The sequence below is a fragment of the Hemitrygon akajei genome, chromosome 14, assembly GCF_048418815.1.
Source record: "Hemitrygon akajei chromosome 14, sHemAka1.3, whole genome shotgun sequence".
Lineage (NCBI taxonomy): Eukaryota > Metazoa > Chordata > Chondrichthyes > Myliobatiformes > Dasyatidae > Hemitrygon > Hemitrygon akajei.
The window spans coordinates 36,243,566-36,271,500 of NC_133137.1; the positions used below are offsets into that span (position 1 = coordinate 36,243,566).

The window sequence follows — 27,935 nt, forward strand, 5'->3', positions numbered from 1 at the left end:
GTGATCTTTAACTACTTTGAATGGGACTCTTTCCAAAAAACCCTGCGTGTAAACATTGGAGAGGGGCACAAAGTCACTTTTTGTCCAATTAATTGAATATCCTGATAGTCTGCCAAAAGATGTGATTAAATCTAAAAGGGGGACTGACTTTTCTGAGTTTTGTGAGCATCACGTTGTCGGCATATAAACTAATAAGTGTTTCAATACCTCCCACTTTCAAACCCAGAATATTTGGGTGACTTCTTATTTTTAGGGCGAGGGGCTCTACCGCGACAGTAAAAAGGGCGGGTGAGAGAGGGCAACCCTGCTGAACTGAACGGTGTAGGGGAAACATAGTTGAATTGTCACCATTGGTTATAATAGAACACATTGGGCTGGCATATATCAGTTTTACCCAGGATATAAATGACTCGCCGAACCCAAACCTGTACAGTGACTCCAACATGTAAGGCCACTCAATCTGGTCAAAAGCCCTCTGTGCATCAAGGGATAAAATTGCTGCCCCACTAGCTTTCCCATGATCACCATAGATAGTATTAAGGAGGCATCTGACATTGGAAAAAGAGAACCTACCCGGGATAAATCCTGTCTGATCAGGATGAAAGATAGATGACAAATGCTTATATATTCAATTAGCCAGCATTTTAGTAATTACCTTTCTATCGAAATTCTGGAGTGCAATGGGCCTATAACTGGCTGGGTCTGTTTCCTCTTTACCTTTCTTTAAAATGAGGGAAATATTAGGCTCGTACAATGTTCTTGACAAGAGTTTATTTCTCTTAGAGCAAGATATCATTCTGAGAAGTGGGGCAAGGATATCACAAAATTTCTTATAAAATTCACAGCCAAATCCATCTGGCCCAGCTGCCTTGCCGGACGGAAATGACTTAATGGCAGAAGTTATTTCTTCCAATGTGAAGTCAGAATTTAGGTCCTCCCTAGCAGCATCGCTAAGCTTTGGCGTTACAAGAGAATCATTCAAATCAGATTGAGTGGCATTGCATTTAGAAGTGTAGAGTTCACTGTAAAATTCTTTTAAGACAGTCATTTATCTTCTTGGGGTTAGTTAACAGGGTGCCCGCCCTCGATCTAATACAATGAATTGACCTTAGGGCCTGGGCGCCCCTAAGCTGCTGTGCCAGGAGCCCCCCAGGCTTGTCCCCTATTTCAAAATGTTTTTGTCTTAATTTTAAGAGGAGGTCATTTATTTGACTACCCAAGGTACAATTGTACTCATTTAAGCTTCGTTATTTTATTATAATCTTCAGAAGATTTCGAAGACTGGTATGTCACTTCAAGGGTTGGAAGAGTATTCTCAATCTCCAATAATCGCCCTTCTCTCTCCCTCTTAGCAGCGGATTCATATGAAATTATATACCCACGAATTACAACTTTTAACGTCTCACAGAGTGTGGAATTTGACACCTCGCCGTTATCGTTAATTTCCATAAAATCTTTTAATCTAGTGGTGATTTTTTAAAACAAATTTCTTATCGGCGAGTAGGGAGAGGTTAAAACGCTAGGAATAGATTCGTTTGGGAAGTGAGAGCAAAGATTTAAACACTGTATCTGCCAAGAAGGAGAAAACAGTGCTGGACAATACACACTAAATGCTAGAGGAACTCAGTAAGTCAGACAGCATCTATGGAGGGGAATAAACAGCTGATGTTTCAGGTCAAGACCCTTGGTCTGAAATGTCATCTACTTATTCCCCTCTGAAGTTGCTGCCTGACTTGCTGAGTTCCTCCAGCATTACGTATGTGTTGCTCAGGATTTCCAGCATCTGCAGAACCTTGTGTTTTTATAACATTGCTGGGTTACTGTTTCTCAGCGGCATTGGCACAGTAAAATCATATAAAATTACAGCACAGAAACAGGCCCTTTGGCCCATCCAGTCCATGCTGAACCATTTGAACTTCCTACTCCCATTGACCTGCACTGGACCATAGCCCTCCATACCCCTCCAGTACAAGGCTGCTAATGAATGTAAAGGCTGTCGTAAACATTGAAGGCACAGAAATAATTAAATACTAAAGTAAATGCCATGAATAAAGTTTAAAATACAAATTTGCTGCATTGCTTAGCCTAATACACACAAAAGGCACACCATGCTCTACACACTTTACACTTATGACTCTGCACCTCTCCGATGCCATATTCAAGTTTGCTGATGACACCACTGGAATCGGTGGATTTGTGGCCAAGTTTGCAGACAATATGAAGGTAGGTGGAGGGGCAAGTAAGTGTGAGGAAACACAGAGGCTACAGAAAGACTTAAACAGATTTGGAGAATGGGCAAAGACATGGCAGATGGAATACAGTGCTGGGAAGTGTATGGCTATGCACTTTGGTAAAAGAAATAAAAGCATAGACTGTTTTCTAAATGGAGAGAAAATTCCAAAATCTGAGGTGTAAAGGAACTTGGAAGTTCTTATGCAGGATTCCCTAAAGGTTAACTTGCAGGTTGAGTCAGTGGAGAGGAAGGCAAATGCGATGTTTGCATTCATTTCGAGAAGAAGCAGAATATAAAAGCAAGGGTGTAATGTTGCAGCTTTATAAGGCACTGCTCAGTCCTCACCTGGAGTATCATGAACAGTTTTGGGCCCTTATTTAAAGAAGGATGCGCTGACATTGGAGAGGGTTCAAAGGAGGCTCATGAAAATGGTTCCAGGATGTGAGGAGTGTTTGATGGCTCTGGGCTGTACTCACTGGAATTCAGAAGGATGAAGGTGGACCTCGCTGAAACCTAACTGAAGCCTAGGACCAAAGGGCGCAGCCTCAGAATAGAGGGACAACCATTTAGAATGGCGATTAGGAGGAATTTCATTAGCTAGGGAGAGGAGAATCTGTGGTATTTGTTGTCACAGGAGGCTGTGGAGGCCAAGTCATTTGGTATATTTAAGGCATAGGTTGATAGATTCTTGATTAGTTATGGCATGAAGGGAGATTGAGGCTGAGAGGGAAATGAATTGGCCATGATGAAATGGCAGACCAGACTCGATGGGCCGAATGACCTAAAAGAATTACTGAATCACAGTAGCGCAAGTTACATTATTTTAAAATAGTTGCTGACTTGTGAACTAGCACATATGAACTGTGAAAGGAGCAGCAATCAAGCTAGATAATCTAATGCATTTAGCCTCAGATAAAAATTTCTGCAGAAACCTAATCAATATGCAGTAAAGTTTATAAATGCAGAACTGATAGGCAAGGAGCAAAAGGTCAGTGTGCACTTGTAACTTGAATAGCAAGTATAGTTAATCTCTACAATATCAAACCCCCTCTCTAACACACCTTTGTCTAAAATAAAGTATGATTCACACCAGATCACTGTCTATTTTAAGTGCAATTCACAGAAATCTTAACTCAAGTATCCATTTTCTAGTTAACCCATGCATTTTGACAGCCTCAATCAAGCGTGCAGACCAATATGTCAAAGCATGCACTTGCACAAACCTAATGCCAGCCATTGACAAAACAGTTCAACAGTGTCACCAGCTGGACTTTAGTGGTATTACACATCAAAAGGGCATTTATTGAGCACTTCTGCTGAGCAATGACGTGAAATCCAGTCAGTGGGAAAAATGATGCTCGTGGCAAGAATACAATCCATAAAATTCATCCAAGGCTCAAATGAAGTTCTGCTTCTCAAAATTCCTTTGAAAAGGGAAGAGGAAGATATACAAATCCTTTCCTCAGGTCCAGTGTAAGGCAAGAGGCACAAGGCTCAAAGCCTTTGGCTCTAACAAAAGGCTTTTCAGAAGCACTTTCTTATGGGACACCACCTTCGTTTCTTATTGGTTGCCAAATACCAGTCGTGGCAAAGTCTCTTGGGCTCTACTAACTTCAGCACCACTGTGCGCAAACCGCAGTGAAGACCAAAGACCTGTGCATATAATTTAATACTAAATATTCAAACCACTCAACATACCCATTTTGTGGAACTTTTCCCCTAGTTAAAATGGCAGGCTTGCAAGTGAACAAGTTAATACTGATCCAGGAACTAATGCTGTTCTTACTCTCCATTCCCAACGTCTTTAGTCAGGGAATCCCTGTTACCAAGTGGGATCTTTCAGATTTCATCATGTTCCATTAATCATCACATCTGAAAACTTGAAAATGAAAAATCATGCCTAATTTATTAAAACTCAACAGCTGTGTCACCCAACCTCGAGCAGAAGATCTTTTCTCAATGGTTTAACTGCTCATGGAGGCAATTGAGCGTTTTATCTGAGCAGTGAGACAGATGCTTGGGAATATGTTTGAATATTACATTTCAATGTTAATTTTGCTTCAGGATGTTTGGAATATCTTACCTTTCCACATAAGTAAACAAGGTTTGTATCTGCATCATAGAAAGGTAGAAGCACACCATTGCTAGAGTCCATTTCATGTTGGGCGATGTTTTCAGCACTTTCCTGGAAGAAACGTTCAGAATCAGTAAAAGCTGTGGAAAGAAGTGGAAAAAATTGCTAAAAGTTTATTGTCCTCTCCTCCCACCTCAAAAACTTTAAGCAACAAGTGAATGTGGTTCAAATCCCCAGGTTACCAAAGCAGCCAGAGATGTGCTCCAGGGCTGCAAACCAAAGCAGAGTTTCCAAACTCAGAATTTTAGAAAGTTATGAACTGGCCTCATGGTAGCACCTAGCAAAAAAGCCAATCTATAGTATCTTTTGAACGTCTTTATTCATTCCAAAGAACAATTTCCAAATTTATATGCTTTAAGAAATGTTTCCTAGTATCAAAATAGCTCTATGACAATGGTTCTGAGCCTTTTTTATGCTGTGGAAGCTTACCATTAACTGAGGGGCTCACGGACCCCAGGTTGGGACCCCCCCCCCATTAGAAGATACAGTAAAATAAACCGTGTGTGGCATTAATAATCTGGTGCCTGATTAATCTTCCAGATGTACAAGTTTAAATCTCACCATGGCAAGTAAAAGATTTAAATTTAGTTAGTTGAGTGTGGAATAACAAGCCAAACCAGGAAACTAGCAGGATTGCCACAAGAACCTGTTGGTTCAGTTGCCCCTCCCACGTGACTCCACAGCAGAAACAGCAAGGGTGTCTTTCAAATGCCTTCTGAAATGATGCACAAGCCATTAAGTTGTGGGGGGTAAAAAATCGAAGTGAGGAAACAATTGATAAAAGTGCCGATGGCTGCCAAAAAAAAGCATGTAGGTGTCACAGTTCATTATAAAAAACATTTCAGACAGAATAAAATTATATTCTGAAACAGAGGTAACAGAAAATATGACTGACTTATACTGAATGAAAAGGACCCACTCCTTGAAGCCATTGTATGAAACACTATAGTAGTCAATTTAGAAGTTATGTAGTGTATAAGTTTATAAAAATCATTTGGAGAGAATCAGTAATTAAAGCAGGAGGGGTTCGACCCCTTGGCTAATGATAAGGCTCAGTGACATTAAAAGGCCAGGAACCCGAGTTAACGGCTTTACAGACCTACATAAATCCTGCAACTCAATAAATATTTTAGGCAGATTAGTGCCACATAGTGGACAGACAAAATGTAACAGTACACGTGTACAGGACACTTTAAAAAAAATCTTGCACATTAGAATGGGGAAGATTACAGAGTCCTGTGGAACAACAGAATTCAATCCTAGAATGAGCCACAGAAGCAGACTTACGGCAATGGCCAAAATTAGTCTGACTGGTGGTTGAAATGGATTATGGAAAAACAGGCTGGGTAAGGGTGCTTAGGTCATCCCATCTGTGGAGAATGTGGCAACATCCAATGGAGTTTGTTTCCATGGTGCAAAATATATTCAAAATAAAATTTTCTAAGGCAACCCTGACACTAATAATGGCAATTTAGCTCAATTCACAAACCAATGCATCAGCACTTCTGTTTATCACAAGGCAAGAAATAGAGGCTCTGACCATCATTTTCCAATCCTCTATAACCACAGGCGTGATGCCAGATGACTAATGCAGTGTTACTGTTTCTAACTTGAGAGATCAATTACAAGCCAAATCATCAGCTAATATGGGTGGTGGGAAAACTAACGGGCAAAATCTGGAATAAAACATTAGTTAGGAAATACAGTCAGCAGTGGTTTAAGGAGAAGTGCTGTTATAAAAGCTTTGTCAGAGATATACATCATAACAACAGGCCCTTTGGCCCAACTTGTCTGTGCTGAACAAGTTTCATATCCATGCCTATGTCTGGCTCATAAACCTCTACACCAGGGGATCCCAGCCCTTTGTATGTCATGGAGCCCTACTATTAATCGACCCCATGCTGGGAACCCCTGCTCTAAACCTTTCTTGTCCATGTAGTTCTATAAATGGCTCAAATGTTGCAATTAACTTTGATTTTACTTTAATAGGTTGATGAGAGAAGAACATTTCATATTTTTCTTGTATAAAAGTCCAGTCAAAATAATCGGAGAAATTCTCCTCTTCCCCCCACCCCTCACCATCGTGTGGAAGAATCAAAAGTTTGAAAGTACGTACCAGCAGGCTCAAGCATGGCTTCTGTCCTGCTGCTATAAAAACATTTCAATCATACCCCGGTAAAGATGGACTCTTGACCTTGTTATGACCTTGCACTTTATTGTCTATTTGCACTGCACTCTCTCCAACTGCATCACTTTAGTCTACAATATTATTGTTTTGTACTGACCTCAGTGGTCTGTTGAGGTGGAAGGATCTGTATAGACAGTGTGCAAGAGAAATTTTCCACTGTACCTCAGTAAGTGAGAATACTCAACCAATTTATCATTGTAAATTTACCAAGTAAACCAGAAGCATCTCCAAAAGACAGATAAAGATTAGCTTTAATCGTCACATGCAAGTTGAAACATACAGTGAAATGCATCACCTGTGTCAATGTCCAACACAAGTCCAGGGAGTGGGGACAATCCCCAAGTATCACCATGCTTCCGGTGCCAATACGGCACAGCCACACTTTACTAACTACAACTTGCACGCCTTCGGAAAAAGAGGGAGGAATCCAGAGCACCAGGAGGAAACCCACGAGGTCATGGGGAGAACATTCAACCTCTGAGAGGTGACCTCATAGAGGTGTACAAGATGATGAGAGGCACTGATCACGTGGATAGTCAGAGGATTTTTCCCAGGGCTGAAATGGTTGCCACAAGAGGACACAAGTTTAAGGTGCTGGGAGTATGCCGGGGTATGTTTTTTTTACTCAGAGAGTGGTGAGTGCGTGGAATGGGATGCTTTACTTTATTGTCACCAAACAATTGATACTAGAGCGTACAATCATCACAGCGATATTTGATTCATATTTGCACAGCGATATTCGCCGGCAATGGTGGTGGAGGCGGATATGATAGGGTCTTTTAAGAGACTGTTAGATAGGTACATGGAGCTTAGTAAAATAGAGGTCTGTAGGTAACCCTAGTAATTTCTAAGGTAGGGACATGTTCCGCACAACTTTGTGGGCCGAAGGGCCTGTATTGTGCTGTAGGTTTTCTATGTTTCATTTCAGGCAGCTTTGGGAATTGAATCCTGATCTCTCAATCACTGACAGTGGATCATGGAAGAACGCGGAGGGAAGGAGGGGTACCAGGTGAAGGTGATGGGCAAGTGAGGAGAAGGGGTGAGAGGGGAACCAGAATAGGGAGTGGAAAAAAGAGAAGGGGGTAATCATTGTTGGAAGTTAGGGATATCGATGTTCATGCCACCAAGTTGGAGGTTACCCAGATGGAACAGGAGATGTTGTATCTACAACCTGAGGGTGGCCTTATCGTGGCTGTAGAGATTGAGTTACAAGTCTGTCAATTTGCTCACTGAAGCACATAAAAGAAGGAACTTTATATTTAACATCTGCAAAACAATGGCCTCGGTTCAGCTTGATCATGTTCTGCCAGCCTCCTTCACCCCATGAGATCCTGGAAAAAGGCCAGCTGTTTTCCATAGCTCAGGCACCACTTCTCAAGGAAGACAAATCCTAACAGCAAATTTCACCATTACTTTTGGGATGTCAGTTTTGTTAACTATCTGAACAAAGAAATGCTTTAAGATGAGATCCTCAAAACACAGTGAGACATAGACTATCTGCACAAGACACCTAAAAGCACTGGACAGTTATCAGTAATGAGAGATGCTAACATTCCACAATGTAAAATCCACAAAATTCCCTTACAGATAAGCAAACATCAACATCTTCTCCTTGGCTCATATTGCCAGCAACGTTGCCTAACCATACATGATCTCTAACAGGGAACTCATTATTCACAAGCCTTTCACCAGGTTCCCAAAAGAGACATTCTACTCCAAGGTTGGGCTGGTAAAAGATAGACAATGTTCTTAAAGCAGCTTTGGACCAGGATGGCAGCAAGCGCCTCAAGTCCACTCAGCAGCAGCACAGAAGCCCAGCATAAACAGGAAGGGTGCATCACTTCCCAAACAACACACACCTGTCTCTTCATACAACTCCTGCCTTCACTTGTGGACAGCTTCCAAGCCCCACACTGGCCACATCAGAACTGGAATGGAGACCATTTACTTTGACTCTTGAGGGACTATTGGAGGAGACAGAAAATGTAACTCTGGCCACTAGAGGTCCCAACAGTGTTTTGTTGCAGGAATCAGAGCACAATCATTAACAGATCACACTTCACTAATATCTGATTCACAACTCCAGTTGTGTATTAGGGTTAATATGAGAAGTGTTTGATGGCTCTGGGCCTGTACTTAGTGGAGTTTAGAAGAAAGGCGGGGGGGGGGGGGCGGTCCTGTGGAAAGAGATCTCATTGAAGCATATCGAATACTGAAAGACCTAGATAGAGTTGATGTGGAGAGCATGTTCCCCACAGCGGGAGAGTCTAGGACCAGAGGGCACAGCCTCACAATAGTAGGACATCGCTTTAGAACAGAGTTGAGGATGAACTTCTTTAGGCAGAAGGTGGTGAATCTGTGGATTTCATTGCCACAAATGACTGCGGAGGACAAGTCATTGGATGTACTTAAAGCGGAGGCTGATAGGTTCTTGATTAGTAAGAGTATCCATCCATCAGGGAGAAGTCAGACGAATGCAGTTGAGAGGCATAATAAATCAGCCATGATGGTATGGCGGAACTAACTCGATGGGCCAAATGGTCTCATTCTGCTCCTAACATATGGTCTTCTAGAGAATCCTGTTAAAGAGCCTTTAAATAAAGCGAATTTCACAGTATTGATAACTGACAAGCTGAAATACGCATCTGTATATTATTTTATTCTAAAAACAAAAGACTTCACTCAAGCAATGCATGACGAACAGTTAAACACTGAATGTCTATACTCACTACATTCCACAGTGCAAGCTGCCGCTCACTCATACGAGTGAAACCAGTGGTGAAGATGTTCCCATTCGCCAAAAACACTGCTCTCATTGGCCGTGCTCCTTCATGGGCTTTGAACTCCTAGAGTTGTTCGGAGAAAGAAGAATTTACAAACACAAAATCCTTCACTTTAGTAGAAAATAAAAACAAAGAACTCCTTGTTACAGGATACACATTTTAGTCCACATCAATTCTTTCATTTACTTCTGTGGCCACAACAGGATTCCCTATCAACACCAGCACACCATGTGCACGTTCGAGATGGTCTGCATAAACATTGGGACCTAGGGCAATTGAGCATATTAGATCCAAAACTGGCACAATTATATACCTATGGCCTGAGATAGTCTTGAATCCATGCTATTTGTTATACTAGTGACTAGTGTGCAAAAGTTAATTTTTATATACACACACACAAAAAAACAAATTTCATGACATACGTGAATGATGATAAACCTGATTCTGATATTGGTCTCTATTGTAGACTGAGTGTGGGAAGGAGGCAGGGAGAGGGGAATCATGGTTGGGAAAAGGGGAAGGGAGTGGGAACCATCAGAGAGACATTCTATAATGATTAATAAACCAACTGTTTGGAATCAAATGACCTTGCCTGGCGTCTCAGGACTGGGTGTGTCTGCATTCAAATCACTGCGCTGTCCCAAGCACTCTTTCTCTGCCATGTCACTACCCTCCCACAGTACAACACCCTCACCAATCCCAACATCCTTTGCTCCTGCCAGGTTTACAAACTCATTCTCTGCTCCACGTTGACAGAAGCAGTAATGTGCAGAAGTCTTTTAGACTCCCTGGATATATAAATTGTGCCCAAGACTTTTTGCACAGTATTGTATATATACACACCTCCTGGATCGGAACAGACTAAACATGATTTCTAAGTCTCTGCTGCCTTGAGTATTGATGGTGATGTTGATGGTTAGGCTACTTTGATACTGATAAATCAGTAAGATGGGTAAAACAATGAATACAAGGAAGACTATCACAGCTTGAATTGGGATCTGGACCAGCTAGAAAAATGGGCTCAAAAATGGCAGACAGAATTTAATGCAGACAAGTGTAAGGTGTTGCATTTTGGTAGGACCACCCCAGGGTAGGTTTTACACAGTGAACAGCAGGGCACTGAGGAGCGCAGTAGAACAAAGGGATCTGGACATACAGGTCTACAATTCATTGAAAGTGGCATCAGAGGTAGATAGGGCCATAAAGAAAGCTTTTGGCACATTGACCTTCATAAATCAAAGTATTGAGTGCAGGAGATATGATGTTATGATGAAGTTGCATAAGACATTGGTGAGACCTAATTTGGAGTATTGTGTACAATTTTGGTCACTTGCCTATAGGAAAGATGTAAATAAGTTTGAAAGAGTACAAAGAAAATTTACAAAGGTGTTGCTGGGACTGGAGGACCTGAGTTATAGGAAAAGACTGAATAGGTTAGGACTGTATTCCTTGGAACATAGAAGATTGAAATGAGATTTGACAGAGATAAACAAAATTACGAGGGGTATAAATAGGGTAAATACGAGCAGGCTTTTTCCACTGAGGTTGGGAGGGAATACAACTAGAGGTCATGGGTTAAGGGTGAAAGGTGAAATATTTAAGGGGAACACAAGAGGAAACCTCTTCACTCAGAGGGTCATGAGAGTGTGGAATGAGCTGTCAGCACATGTGTATGGAGGACTATGGTCTTCATGCAGGTCAATGGGAGTAGGCAGTTTAGATGATTTTACATGGACTAGATGGGCCAAAGGGCCCAATTCTGTGCTGTACTTTTCTATGACTCTAATGGCAGATGGAATTTAATCATGTAAAATAATGTACTTTGTGTGGACTAAGAAGGTTGATTTTGCATGGAAGTACACAATGACTCTGGTTCCCTTTTCAAGGAATTCAGTAAATTTGAAAAGATTTGGAGGCCATTTATTCAATATTTTCACATGATGTAATTTGACCCTGTTCCAATCCTATTTGTTTTTCTGGTTTTGATTTTATATATATATATATATATATATATATTGAGAGGATCAGAGTTGGGGACTCTGATGATTTTGTAATTTTTTTTATAGATACTATAAACAGCCCTTTTTTCTCTTCTTTCCTTTTTTTTTCTTAATAGTTAGTGGTTAGTTTGTTAGTTTAGTTTTTCTTAGGGTCTTAATTTTTTTTCTTTTTCTCTTTTTCTGTTTTTTCCCCAACATGAATTACTTAGTTTTTTGTTTCGTTTATATGACATTTGTATCATTCATGATTTGGGAAGACATAACTATATTGTACTTATTGCTTATGTATCCTTTTATGTTCATTTTAATTTTGTAAGTTTGTAATCCCATTATCTATGTACTAATCTTATCATGTTGATATTAATAAAAAGATTGAAAAAGAAAAAAGAAAGGAATTCAGAAGGAGCAGTACTTGGAGAAAAGGTGGTGAAGGCAATTATGGATCAGGACTGGAGTAAATAAAAATGAGGAGTCACTTTCTTACTCTGACTCATCTTTTTTCCCCAGTCCTGATGAAGGGTCTTGGCTCAAAATGTCGACCCTATTCTTTTCCAAAGATGCTGCCTGGCCTGCTGAATTCCTCCAGCATTTTGTGTATGTGACAGCGGGGTTCTGATGTCACTATAATTAGGCCACAGCTGGAGAACTGTATGAAGTTTTGATCACAACATTGTAAGAAGGAAGTGATTTCACTTGTGGCTGCAGAGGAGATTTACTCGTGTTGTCTGGAATGTAGAATGTTAATTGTGAAAAACCAGAAAGGCAGAAGGGAGAGATGGGGTGAACCTGACCAAGATCACAAAATTATTTCGGGTAGACAGTGAGAAACCCTTTGCTTTGAAAAAACTGGAAAGGAATAGAGGTGACTTAAGGAATATTTTTTCACCCAGAGGGTGGTTAGAATCTAGAACGCCCACCCGAGTGATTAGTAGACCGAGGTACTATTTGTTTAGTTGGAAAATTGAAAATGCACAACTCAGAAAATGAGATCAGCAAAGATAGATACTTGACAGCAGGCATGGACACAGTGGATCAGAAGATTTACTTTACTACTGTTTATGAATTTAGTAATTTCCAAACACACTACCTTACATTCTCTTTTTAGCCTCAGTGTATTAAAATTAAGCCTCTTTCATGGATCAGACTTACCGTAGATTCCGGACTACAGAGCGCACCTGATTAAAAGCCGCTGGCTCTAATTTTAGAAATAAAATCAATTTTTTAATTGTAAAGGCCGCACCGGATTTTAGGCCGCACCGCTACTTTTAAATATACATACGTATCGGTAACACAAATTACGTTGCATATACTTTTTTACTGAACAGCACGAACAACATTCCAATATCTCCTAGCGACTGGTAAAAATATATATACTGCAGCCTACCAGGAAAAGTTATTGATCGCCTTTAACTTAAAAGCAGCGTTTTCGCTCGGGTCTGACGCGCTCGCGTAACGCGATCGGGTCTAATCGGGTCTGACGCGCTCGGGTCTGACGCGCTTGCGTAACGCGATCGGGTCTAATCGGGTCTGATGCGCTCGGGTCTGACGCGCTTGCGTAACGCGATCGGGTCTAATCGGGTCTGATGCGCTCGGGTCTGACGCGCTTGCGTAACGCGATCGGGTCTAATCGGGTCTGACGCGCTCGGTCTGACGCGCTTGCGTAACGCGATCGGGTCTAATCGGGTCTGATGCGCTCGGGTCTGACGCGCTCGCGTAACGCGATCGGGTCTAATCGGGTCTGATGCGCTCGGGTCTGACGCGCTCGCGTAACGCGATCGGGTCTAATCGGGTCTGATGCGCTTGCGTAACGCGATCGGGTCTAATCGGGTCTGATGCGCTCGGGTCTGACACGCTCGGGTCTGATGCGCTTGCGTAACGCGATCGGGTCTAATCGGGTCTGATGCGCTCGGGTCTGACGCGCTTGCGTAACGCGATCGGGTCTAATCGGGTCTGATGCGCTCGGGTCTGACGCGCTTGCGTAACGCGATCGGGTCTAATCGGGTCTGATGCGCTCGGGTCTGACGCGCTTGCGTAACGCGATCGGGTCTAATCGGATCTAATCGGGTCTGATGCGCTCGGGTCTGACGCGCTCGGGTCTTGCTTTTCTTCGAGTATTTTCCATGTTGATGAGGGTGAGTACAAATGACTGATTTACAATAATTTAATTGTGAAAGTGCGCTTGATTTATCGTACAATTTCATTGGACCTCTGTGAACTACTCATCAATTTTATTGGTCTACTGTTACGAGGCAAAATGTTTACGAGGCGGCATGAAAAAAAACCATGTATTAGCCGCTCTGGATTAAAGGCCGCAGAGTTCAAAGCTGTTCAAAATGTGGGAAAAAAGTAGCGGCTTATAATCCGGAATCTACGGTAATCAATGCTAAAGATTTGTTATTCTCATTCATATCACTGATGATAAACAACAATGGACTTAGCTCTGAGCCACGGGAATCACCAAAAATTGCAGGCCTCTAGTCCAGAAAATAACCATCCATCACCACCCTCTGCTTCCTCCCATCAAGCCAACTGTGTATCTACTTAGCCGGCTCTCCCTGGATCCTATGCGATCTAACTTTTCATGGCAGCCTACAATGTGGAACCTTAACTAAGGATCTATAGAAATGGTCTTTTCCTAAAGGGAATATTAAAGCACTCACAGTAATAACTTCCTCTTTCCGGGGATCAATCACCCTTACACTCTTGTCTTTACACGCAGTGCAGATTAGGCTGCCGTCACGGTTCCATGATGTGCTGTAGATCATATCCGGGTGCACATCAAGTGTTATCATAGGTTCAGCTGTCCCCACATTCCAGATGAGTATGACATTGTCCAATCCTACATATGAAAAAATTAACATGAGGTATTCGCCTTCAGGATATTCCAACGTACATTTACATCAAATTAAATACACAAGCAAGCTTTAGGTATCTAGGCTGCCAGCTGCCTATCACTGTAACCTGTGCACTAGATTGATAACAGCTCTTCAACATAGGAGATTGGGGCTGAGAGGAAAATTGGATCAGCCATGATGAAATGGTGGAGCAGACTTAATAGGCCAAATGGCCTATTTCTCCTCCTATATCATGTGGTCTTAACTGGTTAAAGGAGCGTGAAAACCCCCAAGGTGTGGGTATTTTATACCATACTTGCTTCATAGCTCCTTCCCAACCGCTGGCATTATCAGATTGCAAATACTCTTTTCTTAGTTTAGTACCATATGAAGTAAATTCAGTTTTGTTATACGCTCCGATGGCCACTTTATTAGGTATATGACGTAGCAAACAAAGTACACACTGTGTACGTTTGTGGTCTTCTTATTATCAAAGTATGTATGCGTCTTTCAACCTTAAAGTTCATCTCCTCACAGGCAGCCACAGAACAAGAAAACCAAAAAGAGCCTTTAAAAGAAAAGACCAACAAACACCCAATGCACAGAGGAGAAAACAAATCGTTCAAACAATGAACCTTTCACCAATCATTAACCTTTCATCATGGTTATAAACACTTCGGGGGTGCGCGGTAGTGTAGCGGTTAGTGCGACACTATTACAGCATGGGGCATCAGAGTTCAGAGTTCAATTCCGACGTCATCTGTAACAAGTCTGTACGTCCACCCCATGGAATGTATGAGTTTCCTCCGGGTGTCCGGTTTCCTCCCACAGTGCAAAGATGTACTAGTTAATAGGTCATTGTAAATGGTCCCATGATTAGGCTAGGGTTAAACCGAGGGTTGCTGGCTGGCGTGGCTCAAAGAGCCGCATCTCAACATAGAAATAAATAGATATTACCTGTACTAGTGCCCCCCAAATTTCAACCACGATTGACCCATAAACAGCTCCAACTTTTAAAACTCTATGAGCTATCCCATTTTTAAAAGAAAGACAACCACTCCTTCACTGCCCATTTTCGATCACATCTTATATCAACATAACCTTGTATCTTAAAACTTAATCAAGATTTCAATCAGGTTTCCTGTACACATACAACATCAGATTTATTTGGTAACTCTTCCACAAATTTCTTAAATTCTTGACCATTAGCTAACAAACTTGTAGCATTCCACTGCAAGATTAAAAACACATTCACAACCCTGCTCTGAAGTCTGAATATTATTTGACCTCCATGTAAAGCATCATTAGATAGATAGATAGATAGATACTTTATTCATCCCCATGGGGAAATTCAACATTTTTTTCCAATGTCCCATAGAAGCTCCAGAGTTACATCTTTTAACTCTAGATGTTTTTCTGCTGCTTTTAATTATTTTTTTCTGTCCTCCTTTTAGTTTGTGCTGTACAATTTATCACACCTGCTATGAAAGAAACACATTTCAGTTTATCAACAATCAATGACTCCTTTGTTATAAGATCATGAACTTTACACACTGACTTTAATCTGTTTTGAATATGAATAGACCCACTGACACTCTCTGATAAGACTCTGCACATGATATGCCTATTTCCACCCGAACACACTGCAGTTCTTCTTATATACAGGACACCTGCATAAGCTCCACAACTGCTACATTTTGGCCTCATGCCTTCTCACAATTATCATCATGTTCTCCACCACACCACTTATTACCCTTACAACACAGCTGCTTCATAACTAACTTATGACACTGATAATATCTCAAAGGGACAGCACTTAGACTCAAACCATGCAACTCATAACCTAAATTGGCTGAAGGATGGTTATAGTTGGGAGCTGGTCCAAGGTTGCGCATTTTGTTGGGGGGGGGGGTGTGGGTAGGTAGGCAGAGGGGGTGGTGTGGCTCTGCTGGTAAAGAATGGCATCAAATCAGTAGAAAGATGTGACATAGGATTGGAAGATGTTGAATCCTTGTGGCTTGAGTTAAGAAACTGCAAGAGTAAAAAGACCTCAATGTCAGTTATATACAGGCTTCTGAATAGTAGCTGGGATGTGCACTACAAATTACAACAGGAATTAGAAAGTGTTTGTCAAAAGGGTAACGTTATGATAGTCATGGGAGATTTTAACATGGAGGCAGATTGGGAAAATCAGGTTGGTAATAGATCTCAAGACAGTGTATTTGTTGTATGTCTACGAGATGGCTTTTTAGAGCAACTTGTTGTTGAGCTTACTAGGGGATCAGCTATAATGGATCGGGTGCTATGTAATGAACTGAACACAATTAGGGAGTTTAAGGTAAAGGAACCTTCAGAGAAAAGAGATCACAATATGATCACGTTCAACTTGAAATTTGATAGGGAGAAAGTAAAGTCTGACACGCCAGAACTTTCATAAGATCATAATACACAGGAGCAGAATTAGGCCATTTGGCCCATCAAGTCTGCTCCACCATTCAATCATGGCTCATTCTTTTCTCCCCGCCTTAGCCCCACTCCCTGGCCTTCTCTCCATAACCTTTCATGCCATGTCCAATCAAGAACCTATCAAGCTCTGCCTTAAATACACCCAAAGACCTGGCCTCCACAGCTGCCTGTGGTAATAAATTCCACAAATTCATCACCCTCTGGCTAAAGAAATTTCTCCACACCTTTATTTTAAATGGACATCCCTCTATCCTGAGGCTGTGCCCTCTTGTAGAGTTACGGTTGTATGAAAGAGTAGACGACCAAATTAAATTGGAAGGAAATGCTGGCAGGAATGACAGCAGAGAAGCAATGGTGTGAGTTTCTGGGGGGGAAATGAAGGTGGTGCAGGATAGATGTATTCCAAAAGCAAAGAAATACTCAAATAATACAACCATGGCTGACAAAGCTAATGTAAAAGCAAAAGAGAAGGCATACAACAAAGCAAAAATTAGCAGGAAGATAGAGGACTGGGGAGCTTTTAAAAACCTACAGAAAGCAACTGAAAGAATCATTAGGAGGGAAAAGATAGAGCATGAAGGCAAGCTAGCAAACAATATCAAGGAGGATAGAAAAAAGCTTCAAGTATATAAATAAAAGGGAGCTGGGAGTGGATATAGGACTGGTAGAAAATGAGACCGGAGAAATAATAATGGGGGGGGGGGGGGGGAGAGAGAGACAAGGAAATGGCAGATGAACTAAATGAGTATTTTGCATCAGTCTTCACTGTGGAAAATACTGGCAGTGTGCCAGGTGTTGAAGGGTGTGAGGGAAGAGAAGTGAGTGCAGTTACTGTTACAAGAGAGAAGGTGCTCAAAAAGCTGAAAGACCTAAAGGTATGTAAGTCACCCCGGACCAAATGAAAGAGGCAATGGTAGAGGTTGTGAAGGCATGACTAATGATCTTTCAAGAATTATTACACTCTGGCATAGTTCCAGAGGACTGGAAAGGTACAAAACGTCACTCCACTCTTTAAGAAAGGAGAGAGGCAACAAAAAGGAAATTATAGACCAATTAGCCTGATCATGATGGTTGGGGAAATGTTTGAGTCAATTGCTAAGATAAGGATATGGAGTATGGAAAAGGCCAAGTTCCCTCAACCTATTCTTGTAAGACACTGCCTCATAAGGCTATTCTGACTATACTACACACTAATAGATGAGGAATGAACAAATAAGGACAGTGAGAGAGACAATCTACCTCACCCAAGCTTGATGAGCTGAAGCCACCCAAAAGAACAGCCGCTCAAAGAATGGCTGCTCCCTTTGCTCTTCAATTATTCATTTTGGCCCTATCTAATGAATCTTCAACTCAAGAAAGGCTGCCGCGAAATTCTGCCTTCAAAATATTGATGGCTGTCCTGATGAAAAAGCTCTACTCATGCACCCCTGCTGTGGAAACTGGGAACCTCTGCTTTTTAAATTTTGAACATGGACCTGATTAAAAGGTAGCTCTTTTAACGCACAATCGAAGTGGATATTACAGATATGTAGCACATCCTTGCATCATCTCCTTTGTCACCTTCTTCCTGCGTCAGAGTCAGTCTGGGTGTGAGGCATACAGATGAAAATGACAGAGCCTTCCTGAAGGAAGTGATCCAGCGTAATCTAGTCCTGGGAAGACAGCCTGAGTGAGGACCACTGAGATGACCAGTGCTGGCTTGCTTTAGCTTCCAATGGATTTGGAGGATTATGTGAAGATGACATTGATGGCATCTTTCAAGTGCCCAATGCAGGGAGTCCATGTCTCAAAAGCATACAGGTCAGAGATTACTAGCCTCAGTGCACCATATACTTTCTGCAGTCTGAGATTCTGTTATGATTATTATCCTATAGGTTTATTGAATATTTCCACAGGAAAATGAATCTCAGGGTTGTATATGGTGACATATTTACTTTGAATTTTGAGATCTTGATATTCAGACACATTTTTTTCCGTCACTGGCTAACGGCTGTGCAGGTGTGTTGAAGGAAAATGGTGAGTTTCATGTTTTAGTGTTTGCCTGCATGGAGACAAGAGAAGTTACTTGTGTTTGGCACAGCAGTTCTGTGCCATTGTGTTCATTTGTCCAGTAACCTTTGTTCAGAGGCTGAGTCACATTCACCCCCAACAGAGGGCAATGACCTTGAGTGTATCACACAGATCAGCCATGATCAGATCACCTCACCAGTACAGACCATGGGCCTAATCTGGTCTGACTCAGATGACAAAAAAATGCAGCATTTACGGAGAAGCAAGCGGGATAAGAGATTGAGTTGTTGTTTAGAGCCACAGCTTTCACATGTCAACAGAAAACTGCAATGTTTTTTTTCAAAAAAGCTTTTGTCCACCTTTTCTTAGTCATCATCATTATGTGACTTGTCTTAAGACATGGGTGGTCATGTTCTTTGACCAAGCTTGTTTTTGGCAAAATTTTCTACAAAAGTGATTTCCCAATGCCTTCTTCTGGGAGGTGTCTTTACAAGATGGGTGACTCCAACCATAATCAATACTCTTCAGAGATTGTCTGCCTGGCAACAGTGGTCGCATAACCAGGACTTGTGAAATGCACCAGCTGCTCATACGACCATGTAAATTGTAATATGCCTTTCAACATAGTTTGTGTTAACTACAAACCTGTAAACCCTGCAATTTTAATGTTTACAGAAATAAAAAACTCTACAGCACTAGAATTAGCTGACATTAAGCAAAATACAGTGGATTCCAGTTAGAAGCAAGAGAAAATCTGCAGATGCTGGAAATTCAAGCTTTTTTCTCCAGTCCTGCCGAAGGGTTTTGGCCTGAGACATCGACTGTACTCTTTTCCATAGATGCTGCCTGGCCTGCTGAGTTCTTCCAACATTTTGTGTTGATTCTGGTTAACTGGGACACATCGGGACCAGTACAATATTTTAGCCCAATTAAATGGTTGTCTCAATTGGCCTAAGTTTTATGGGAAAAGTTAAAAAAGTATAAAAAGTGTAAACTACCGTATAACTAAGTAACTAATTATATATTTAAATGAAGTACAGAACTAATCATAATATGACCAACACTACTACAGTACAATAACTGTATATTCGTTCCTAATAATTATCAGAGGAATTCAGTGTATGCTGTTGTGTTCTTTTGATTGACAGTAAATGAAAAAAAGTGTGGCGCCCTTAACTCCACCAGGACAAACTCCAAGGCGGAGTACAAAGTAAATGGCAGGATACTTGGGAGTGTGGAGGAGCAGAGGGATCTGGGGGTACATATCCACAGATCCCTGAAAGTTGCCTCACAGGTAGATAGGGTAGTTAAGAAAGCTTATGGAATGTTAGCTTTCATAAGTCGAGGGATAGAGTTTAAGAGTCACAGGGTAATGATGCAGCTCTATAAAACTCTGGTTAGGCCATACTTGGAGTACTCTGTCCAGTTCTGGTCATCTCACTATAGGAAGGATGTGGAAGCATTGGAAAGGGTACAGAGGAGATTTACCAGGATGCTGCCTGGTTTAGAGAGTATGCATTATGATTAGAGATTAAGGGAGCTAGGGCTTTACTCTTTGGAGAGAAGGAGGATAAGAGGAGACATGATAGAGGTATACAAGATATTAAGAGGAATAGATAGAATGGACAGCCAGCACCTCTTCCCCAGGGCACCACTGCTCAATACAAGAGGACATGGCTTTAAGGTAAGGGGAGGGAAGTTCAATGGGGATATTAGAGGAAGGTTTTTTACTCAGAGTGGTTGGTGCATGGAATGCACTGCCTGAGTCAGTGGTGGAGGCAGATACACTAGTGAAATTTAACAGACTACTAGACAGGTATATGGAGGAATTTAAGGTGGAGGGTTATATGGGAGGCAGGATTTAAAGGTCGGCACAACATTGTGGGCCAAATGGCCTGTATGTACAGTATTGTTCTATGTAGGAGTTTGGGGGGGGGGAGGGGAGGGGAGAGGGAGAGGGAGAGGGAGAGGGAGAGGGAGAGGGAGAGGGAGAGGGAGAGGGAGAGGGAGAGGGAGAGGGAGAGGGAGAGGGAGAGGGAGAGGGAGAGGGAGAGGGAGAGAGAGAGAGAGAGAGAGAGAAGGAGGAGGAGAAGAAGAAGAAGAAGAAGAAATGAACAAAGTCACTGCAGACCCCTAGAACAGCTAGTGGACTGCCTTCATACAATACTTCTGATAATTGTATCCTCCGAATCTTCACTTACATTGTAACATTCAAGAGGATTGTCCATACTTTCAAATTCTTCAAAGTTCCTAACTTTTTGAAGCAGTGGCATAGTTTCATTTTCACTCCTGGCCATTTGTAGCATCGGCAAGCCTGAATGCTTGAAACCGTAGTGAGCAAAATAGTTCGGAACTGTCTTACTACTTATTTCTTGCCAACTATCAGTGACAAAAACCACTGCTATTTGAACACAAGCACACACAACTGATGGTACTTTGAAACTGTTCGGCAACAATCTCCTGTCCAGATTAAGCAGCATAGTGTCCCAAATAAGTGAAGGGAATCCTGGCTATTTTTCGATTAGTTATCTTTTTCTTTAAGAGTTGACCCAAATAAACGGCTGCCCTGATTCACCAATGGCCGAATTAACTGGAATCCACAGAATCATTAAAACAACCTCACTTACAGTTATAGTTCACCAAGTAGTTTAGTGGTGGGAATAGGGTGGTTAAGAAGGCTGGAATGGATATTTCTACTAAGATTCTGAAAACAAGGCAAAGCCCAGTACCCTGCATGCATTTCACCTGCACAATTACTACCTCTAACCCCATGTTAGAATCCCAGAGCAAACTGCAATCTCACCTGCACTAAGGAGAACATTGCGTGCTGTTGGATGCCAAGATACAATACCAACTCTCTTGGAGTGTCCTTCCAAAGTTACAGCAGGTTCAGTGATGGAGGCTGTCAATCCATTCTCTGGGATCTGCCAAATCTATCCACAAGAAATAAATTATAGTATTAAATTGGTTCACCAAAAAAAAAAGGCTTAGTACATCTTTAAGCTATACCACTCACATTCATTAATTCTGAGCAAGCTTACCAACTAGGGAAAATTTATTGAGTTGCATCTTCTCTTTCTGCCACTTAGGGGCGCCACCAGCAAGTGTAAGCATGAAGATTGGGTATTGCAAAACAGGTTTCCTACATTTTCCCCTGCTGTCACCAAATTATGCAAGGAATGTTAGATAACTTGTTAAATTATCTAAATGCTAGACCTACATTGACACAAATAAAACATGCAAATCTGATCAGATTGAGTTAAATACATCTGTGCAGAAACTTAAATTACTGCAGAAGGTACAAGAAAAAAAACTGCAGCAGAAGTAATAGTTAGAGATAAGAAAAAATATAACTGTACAGGTTAGACCCAGTTTTCCAGTAAAGGCTACAAGATTTTCCAAATTCTGAAGGTGCTTTAGAGTAAATGCAAGAAGCAGAAAAGGTGCCCTAGCCATGCTGACGTATTACATACACAGGCCTAGGTCAGTGGGTTAAATAGTCATCAAGTGCACTGCTTTGCCTGGAATGATGCCTCTTGATAATGTTAAACTGAAGTTATGCAAACAAAGAGCATTTAGAAAACTCCAGATTTGTGCCCTGTGGAGGGTTTGGGAGACACAAGATGAGCCATTCACTGTGGACCAGTTCCAACAGGCACCACACTCTCGTGGCTCTCCAGTTCAGCTTCTGGTCAGCGACAGGCTCCAGGATGTTGGACGTGATGACAGTGAATCCTAAACTAAGGTGGGTAGGTTCTCTCTTAATGGAGACATTTTCATTTGCCAGATAATGACAAAGCAAACATTAGTTCTAGCCTATTTTCCCAGTCCTGATGCATGCAGACATTGACAATGTAGGTACAGTACAGGCTGCAGTACAGAGAGAAAACTAGCTGAGAAGAGAAGGTTGTCAGACATACATATTAGGAAGATCTTCTGGCCCCTTCAGAACTTTTTTACTATAAAGATAATTTTTTGATCTGATTGTAACTTGAACTGTACATTCCCCACACTCCCGTTTATCACCATAAGTTTCTGCTTCCACAAACCTTGAAATCCCCAAGACTCAGTACTTTAAAACATCATAAAATAGCCAAGTTATTTTATTTTTAAAAATGACTCCTCCCTCAAGGTTTTCATAAGAGCAATTGTCCCTTCTGCCTCCATTTTGTTGACACCCTTCATGATCTTTCAGTCAAATTCTCTATCGTAGCAGATGCAAATTTAAACTTGCTAACTTTCCACACCCCCCCCCCCCCCCCCCAAGATAACTCACGCAGAGCAGGTATCAGTTTTGCAAACCTTTCCTGGACCATTTCCAATGTATTATCATCTTCATTAACAGCAACAACACACAAAATACTGGAGGAACTCCACTGGCACTTGATTAGTTCCAAGGGTTTAGATGGGGCAGAGTTTGTTAAGTGTGTCCAGGATGGATTCCTGTCACAGTATGTTGACAGGCCGACTAGGGGGAATGCCATACTAGATCTAGTATTAGGTAACGAACCGGGTCAAGTCACAGATCTCTCAGTGGATGAGCATCTGGGGGACAGTGATCACCGCTCCCTGGCCTTTAGCATTATCATTGAAAAGGATAGAATCAGAGAGGACAGGAAAATTTTTAATTGGGGAAGGGTAAATTATGAGGCTATAAGGCTAGAACTTGCGGGTGTGAATTAGGATGATGTTTTTGCAGGGAAATGTACAACGGACATGTGGTCGATGTTTAAGGATCTCTTGCAGGTTGTTAGGGATAAATTTGTCCTGGTGAGGAAGATAAAGGATGAAGGAACCATGGGTGACAAGTGAGGTGGAAAATCTAGTCAGGTAGAAGAAGGCAGCATACATGAGGTTTAGGAAGCAAGGATCAGATGGATCTATTGAGGAATATAGGGTAGCAAGAAAGGAGCTTAAGAAGGGGCTGAGAAGAGCAAGAAGGGGGCATGAGAAGATCTTGGCGAGTAGGGTAAAGGAAAACCCCAAGGCATTCTTCAATTATGTGAAGAACAAAAGGATGACAGGAGTGAAGGTAGGACCGATTAGAGATAAAAGTGGGAAGATGTGCCTGGAGGCTGTGGAAGTGAGCGAGGTCCTCAATGAATTCTTCTCTTCGATATTCACCAATGAGACGGAACTTGATGATGGTGAGGACAATACGAGTGAGGTTGATGTTCTGGAGCATGTTAATATTAAGGGAGAGGAGGTGTTGGAGTTGTTAAAATACATTAGGATAGATAATCCCCGGGGCCTGACGGAATATTCCCCAGGCTGCTCCACGAGGCGAGGGAAGAGATTGCTGAGCCTCTGGCTAGGATCTTTATGTTCTCGTTGTCCACGGGAATGGTACTGGAGGATTGGAGGGAGGCAAATGCTGTCCCCTTGTTCAAAAAAGGTAGTAGGGATAGTCCGGGTAATTATAGACCAGTGAGCCTTACGTCTGTGGTGGGAAAGCTGTTGGAAAAGATTCTTAGAGGTAGAATCTATGGGCATTTAGAGAATCATGGTCTGATCAGGGACAGTCAGCATGGCTTTGTGAAGGGCAGACTGTGTCTAACAAGCCTGATAGAGTTCTTTGAGGAGGTGACCAGGCATATAGATGAGGGTAGTGCAGTGAATGTGATCTACATGGATTTTAGTAAGGCATTTGACAAGGTTCCACACGGTAGGCTTATTCAGAAATTCAGAAGGCATGGGATCCAGGGAAGTTTGCCCAGGTGGATTCAGAATTGGCTTGCCTACAGAAGGCAGAGGGTCGTGGTGGAGGGAGTACATTCAGATTGGAGGGTTGTGACTAGTGGTGTCCCACAAGGATCTGTTCTGGGACCTCTACTTTTCATGATTTTTATTAACGACCTGGACGTGGGGGTAGAAGGGTTGGCAAGTTTGCAGATGACACAAAGGTTGGTGGTGTTGTAGATAGTGTAGAGGATTGACGAAGATTGCAGAGAGACATTGATAGGATGCAGAAGTGGGCTGAGAAGTGGCAGATGGAGTTCAATCCAGAGAAGTGTGAGGTGGTACACTTTGGAAGGACAAACTCCAAGGCAGAGTACAAAGTAAATGGCAGGATACTTGCTAGTGTGGAGGAGCAGAGGGATCTGGGGGTACATGTCCACAGATCCCTGAAAATTGCCTCACAGGTAGATAGGGTAGTTAAGAAAGCTTATGAGGTGTAGCTTTCATAAGTCGAGGGATAGAGTTTAAGAGTCGTGATGTAATGACGCAGCTCTATAAAACTCTGGTTAGGCCACACTTGGAGTACTGTGTCCAGTTCTGGTCGTCTCACTATAGAGATGTGGAAGCATTGGAAAGGGTACAGAGGAGATTTACTAGGATGCTGCCTGGTTTAGAGAGTATGGATTATGATCAGAGATTAAGGGAGCTAGGGCTTTACTCTTTGCAGAGGAGGAGGATGAGAGGAGACATGATAGAGGTGTACAAGATATTAAGAGGAACAGATTTAGAGTGGATAGCCAGCGCCTCTCCCCCAGGGCACCACTGCTCAGTACAAGAGGACATGGCTTTAAGGTAAGGGGAGGGAAGTTCAAGGGGGATATTAGAAGAAGGTTTTTCCACTCAGAGAGTGGTTGGTGTGTGGAATGCACTGCCTGAGTCAGTGGTGAAGGCAGATACACTAGTGAAGTTTAAGAGACGACTAGACAGTATATGGAAAAATTTAAGGGGGGGGGGGGGTTATATGGGAGGCAGGGTTTGAGGGTCGGCACAACATTGTGGGCCGAAGGGCCTGTAATGTGCTGTACTATTCTATGTTCTATGTTAACTCCGCAGGTCAGGCAGTGCGAATGGAAGTGAATTAACAGTCGACACTTTGGGTCAAGACCCTTCTTCAGGACTGTAACAACAATCCTGCATATAGAACAGAAGTGGTCTCACCAGTGTCTAATACAACTGAAGTATATCAATTCTATTTCTGTATTCAGCTCACCTCAACAAACAGTAGCTTTCCTATTTGTAACATCAGCATACTGCTCTTCAGCAAATTATGGACGCTATATGAATGTGACCCTATATTGATATGCTTAAGAACACCAAGATCTTTGCAGCCCATCAGCTGATGTTTTTCTTATTTTTCCTTTACCCCGCTCGTTTAACTTATCTATATCCCTCTGTGGCCTCTTTGCCCTCCTCATAACTTACTACCCTTTTTTGTCATCAGCAGAATTAGCAACTGCTTTGACTAGACTAGGGTGTACTGGACAATTTCCAAATCTATCAGCAATACAAAACTAGGAGCCATTGTGAATGGTGAGAATAGTATTAGACTTTAATGAATGTAGACTAGATAATGGAATGAGCATATCGCAAATGAAATTTAATGCTGAGAAGTGTTAAACCTTGGAAGGACGGTAGCAGGGCAATATAATTGCAGGAACGACGACAGATAGAGGGATACACATGCACAGTCGAGTGCAAGTGGAAATGGCATGGCAGATCGAAAAGTTTAATAAAAGCACACGGCACTGCAGGCTTTATAAACAGAGATACGGAGTACAAAAGCAAGAAAGTCGGGAACTGTTAAGAACCCAACTGTGAGTCAGGCTTTAGGAAAGATGCAGGTGCTATATATAGAGCAAATACAAAAGTGAATTACCAAAATAATTTCATGGATGAAGGACTAGTAGTTAAAACTGGTGGTGTTCTCCTGGGAACAGAGAAGGTAGTAAGGATGCCCACAATGCATTCAAAAGTGTTTGTATGGACAGGAATTGAAGTATGAAATAAAGATTACAAGTGACTGGCAAAAGAACTAACAGCAAATCTTCTGTCTCATTTTGTGGCTAGTATCTGAAAACCACTGCCAAAGGTCTAAAGAGACAGGGATTGTCTTTATTTGTCACAGGTACATCGGAGCATACAGTGAAATGCATCATTTTGCATCAGATCAAATCAGTGAGACTGCGCTGGGCAGCCCACAAGTGTTGCTACGCGTCCGGTGCCAACAGAAACTGTCCACAATTCATTAACCGTAACCATACGCCTTTGAAACACGAAAGGAAACCGGTACCAATACAACCATAACAGCCAACAAGATATGAACAGGCTGGTGCGATGAGCAGAGAAATGACATTGCTGCTATCTCACAGCCAATGTGACACGGGTTCTATCCTGACTGCCGCTGCTATACATTGAAGTGATATGTTCACTCTGTACCCGGATGGGCTCTTCCCCATGTGCTCCGGGTTTCTGCCATCTCAAGAACACACTGAGCTAGATAGGTTACTGCAACTTACCAACGGCAGTGAGTGGCAAGAGAGTGAGGGCGGAGTCGACTGCCGTGTGAGAAAGATAAACAGTGAATTAAGTTGGGTAACGGGGGATGGACTTGCGCCAAGAATTGCCATGGACCTGATAGACTGAATATCGTCATGGGGAAATACTGGAGAGGTAGCAGAAACGAGAATTTGCAAGGTGAGTGGAGAAGGAGTCAGACTGAGTGGATTAAGAAGTATAAACTAAGTAGGCTCCTTTCATTATAACACCATTCTGCAACCATTTATGGAATCATCATCATTATGTGCCGTGTTGTATGACGTAGGTGATCATGCTCTCATAACCATGACTGTTCTTGGCAAATTTTTCTACAGAAATGGCTTGCCATTGCCTCCTTCTGGGCAGTGACTTTACACGACAGGTGACCCCCTCCCCCCAGCCATTATCAATACTCTTCAGAGACTGTTTGCCTGGTGGCATAACCAGGACTTGTGATATGCACCATTCTCCCATGGCTTCACATGTCCCTGATCGGGCAGCAGGGTTCTAATTCGGAGCTACACCTTGCCCAAGGGTGACCTGCAGGCTAGCGGAGGGAAGGAGCACCTTACACCTCCTTCAGTAGAGACGCATCTCCACCTGGTCACCCAGTTTACGGACCAGATGACCCACAAGAATGTGCAATCTAATGAAGGATATTGTACATATTTCTTTAAAAAAGCGTGCACTTTTTGTAAAAAAAAATAAGACCACAGAATTTGCACATATATTCTGGGACTGTCCCAAATTAAGGGAATTTTTGTATAAGGTCACTGAGGAAATAAGAAGGATTTTAGACATAAGTATACCCTTTGAACCTAGTCATTTAATTTTAGGCAACCTCCCGCAATCTGCAATAGAGAAGAATAAACTATATATGTTAAGAGTTTTGATTTTGATTACCCATAAAATGGTAACTGTTAATTGGCTTAAATCTCACTCACCCACTTTGGAACAATGGATACAGAGACTGAAAGAAATGAACTGTATGGAGAATATACTGCAAGCTTACA

At 42.1% G+C, this 27,935-nt stretch overlaps 1 protein-coding gene across 3 annotated transcripts in view; it reads right to left on the reverse strand.

Annotated features, from left to right (window-relative positions):
* coro1cb (coronin, actin binding protein, 1Cb) overlaps positions 1–27,935 on the reverse strand; it is a 213,891-nt gene that overhangs the window by 20,109 nt on the left and 165,847 nt on the right. For all 3 annotated transcript variants that reach the window (XM_073065829.1, XM_073065830.1, XM_073065831.1), the window contains exons 4-7: positions 21,452–21,581; positions 13,999–14,177; positions 9,285–9,401; positions 4,317–4,418 (exon numbers count right to left, since the gene is read on the reverse strand). In XM_073065829.1, coding sequence (XP_072921930.1) covers positions 4,317–4,418; positions 9,285–9,401; positions 13,999–14,177; positions 21,452–21,581 — 528 coding nt within the window. The remainder of the gene's footprint in view (positions 1–4,316; positions 4,419–9,284; positions 9,402–13,998; positions 14,178–21,451; positions 21,582–27,935) is intronic.